Source organism: Chiloscyllium plagiosum, chromosome 28 (genome assembly GCF_004010195.1).
Source record: "Chiloscyllium plagiosum isolate BGI_BamShark_2017 chromosome 28, ASM401019v2, whole genome shotgun sequence".
Classification (NCBI taxonomy): domain Eukaryota; kingdom Metazoa; phylum Chordata; class Chondrichthyes; order Orectolobiformes; family Hemiscylliidae; genus Chiloscyllium; species Chiloscyllium plagiosum.
The window spans coordinates 20058511-20061213 of NC_057737.1; the positions used below are offsets into that span (position 1 = coordinate 20058511).

The 2703-nt window shown below is 51.5% G+C and overlaps 1 protein-coding gene across 2 annotated transcripts in view; it reads left to right on the forward strand.

Moving 5' to 3' along the window:
• The first annotated feature begins 1332 nt into the window (after nt 1-1332).
• Nucleotides 1333-2703, forward strand: part of phf12b (PHD finger protein 12b) — an 86544-nt gene continuing 85173 nt past the window's right edge. For both annotated transcript variants that reach the window (XM_043718462.1, XM_043718463.1), the window contains exons 1-2: nt 1333-2122; nt 2440-2621. In XM_043718462.1, coding sequence (XP_043574397.1) covers nt 2057-2122; nt 2440-2621 — 248 coding nt within the window. In that variant the 5' untranslated portion in view covers nt 1333-2056. The remainder of the gene's footprint in view (nt 2123-2439; nt 2622-2703) is intronic.

Here is a 2703-nt window from a genome sequence, read left to right on the forward strand (position 1 = left end):
CTCCCATTTATCTCTCAGCCCCCTTCGGCCACAAGCCTCATTATTGATGAAGGGATTATGCTCAAAATGTCGATTCCCCTGCTCCTCAGATGCTGCCTGACTGGCTGTGCTTTTCCAGCACCACATATTTTGATGTAGTTTTAAAAATCTGAAAATGCCATCAAGGTTCAGTCTACTGCTCATTCATATCTGCTTCCAAATTACCAAATCTCCAATTTTGGTCTCCTACAAATCTCGAAATCTTCAGCCAGGCACCTCAACCCAAAATTATGAAATCCTTTCCCTAACCTCGCCAATGATTTTTCATGCAGACTCTCCATAATACATGCCGAGTTTTTCTCACTGTTCCAGTATTTTTGAGCTTTTTTTTGTTCTAGTGTAATATAACACTTCGGGACATTTTTCTACTCGAGTCTGTAAACAAATACTATACACGTTATCTTGATGAATGAGGTTAGTTTTCACTCAAAATTAGCTGGAAAACGCAGGGGTCATGATCTTGTCTAATTTCAAATTACTGCTGCTTTATTGCTTGATTAATTTAGTGAAAGTTCGCATGAAACTGAAAACAAAACTACTGACACTTTTCATTACAGTCGCAGACTATCGCATGACTAAATACAAAATGAATGTATGCGTAAACTTTCTTTGCCTATGCCTACCAAATCAAATAACTTGAGGGCAAAGGTCCAAGTTAAAATCAAAATGTGATCACGACAAATAAATGCAGGTAGCAATTCTCAAGTTTGCAGGATTTGGAAACCGCTGAAGGTCCAACACATCCTTGCAACTTTCACTACAACTCCCAGGAAGCAACGCCCTTACGTCATTCCCTACTGCACACTTGACTCAAGACATGCGCAGTAAATGGGGGTCCTTCTGAGGAGAGCGAGGCTACAAAGTACAGCGCGCATGCGGAGCTACTTTCCCATCTCCAGCCAGAGGCGGTAGCTAAGGAGATGCTGGAGTGAATGGAGGGTTCGGGGGGAGGGGGAAGATGTTGATCTGGGTGGGGGCTTGGAGTTGGGGGGGGAAGGGAGGGAGAGATAAAGCGAGTGGAAGCGGATTGGCCAAGCTCCGCCCGGCTCGAGATCACGCGACGGGGAGTCGGGGCTGACGTCAAAGGATGACCGCGCAGCCTCTGCCGCTTCCTCCACCCCTCGCCAAAGTCCGAGAACGCGTGCGCAGTCGGCGCCTTTGGCGGAACCTAGAGCAGGCGCAGAGAGAGGGAGAGCGGAAAAAAAACCGTCGGCCGGCTGCGCAGGCGGCATGGACCGGCGCGTGCGCAGTCGTCCCGTCCATTCTTCCTTTTGCACCACCCCCCCCCCCACAACACCTGGAGGCGCCTGCGCACTACGTGTGGTGTGTGGAAAGTTTGCGCCAACTTGGAGGCAGCGAGAGAGAGAAAAAAAATGTAAAGCGAGCAGCCTGGCCTCCGAGTGTTTGTGTATGTGCTGGCGGCCTCCAGGCAGCACTGAGAACCCGGGTGACAGAGCGCCTCCGCCACAGCCCCCCCCGCGGCCTCCTTCGCGACAGTCCGTCCAGCCTCAGGATTTATCCGCTTCATGGTGGTGCCTCTGGGGGGGTCTTCTCGCACGGATGGAAAGCGAGTGGTTCGACGTGAATATTATTGTCGCCCAGGGAAGGCTTCGTGTCGGTTAGGCCCCGGACCAGGCCTGGCTGCGCTGTCGCCGGAGCTCGTTGAATCTCGAGCCGGGATTTCTTGTGGATTTATAAATATTATTGTCATTATTCTGATTATTTTCCTCGGACGCTGATTTTCCCCCGTCGTCCCCCCCGTCCCCGAGCTGTGCCTTCACTTTGGCCGAGATAGTGGGAAGCTAAACCAGGGGTTCGAGGGGGGGGGGTTATCACCCCCTCCAAACCCCCCCTTTTTTTGTCTCTTTCCCCCCCCCCCGACGGATTTTTTTGTGGGTGTTGGTGACGGCTGAAGGGGGGGGAAAGACTTGCTCCATCACAGGGCCGCCGCTGCTGCCTCTCCACGTTCATATTTTTTTTTGGGAAAAAAAAGGGAAAAGAAAAGCGGCCGTGTTGAATGTGGGATAAAATGGAGACCAAGACGATTGTCTACGACTTGGATACCTCCGGAGGGCTGATGGAGGTGAGCCGTTCTTCTTTGCTCCTCGGCTGCTGATCGCGCCCAAACAAATCGGATTCGGACTGAAAGCAGCAAAATTCATCTTTCCTTTTTTTTTAAAAAACAAAACTCAGTACAAATGGCATCTTTCTCTTTCCTAGCCGTCCTCTCGTTTTTAATGTTTTCTTGTTAAATAAACAAACATTTTGGGTCCAGTCTTGGGGCCCGCTTTCTTGCTGATTCTCCCTTCTCTCTCAGCCTGCACGCTGAAAGTGGTTTAATCTTTTCAACCCCCCTCCTCCCCTTACCTTCCTGTTTTTTTTTTACTCTCCTCGCTGCAGAAAATCCAAGCGTTGCTGGCCCCTCCGAAGAGCGAGGAGAGCGACAAGAAGGCCAAGAAGCTGGAGAAGGAGCCGAGGCGGAGCGGCCGGGCTACCAACCACGACACTTGCGATAGCTGCAAGGAGGGGGGAGACCTACTCTGCTGCGATCATTGCCCGGCCGCCTTCCATCTCCAGTGCTGGTCAGTGCAAGCGTCGGGCTTTCCTGCAGCCCCTCTCCCAGAGAGGGGGGGTACCTGACTCGGGATGTATTAACTGGGGGGG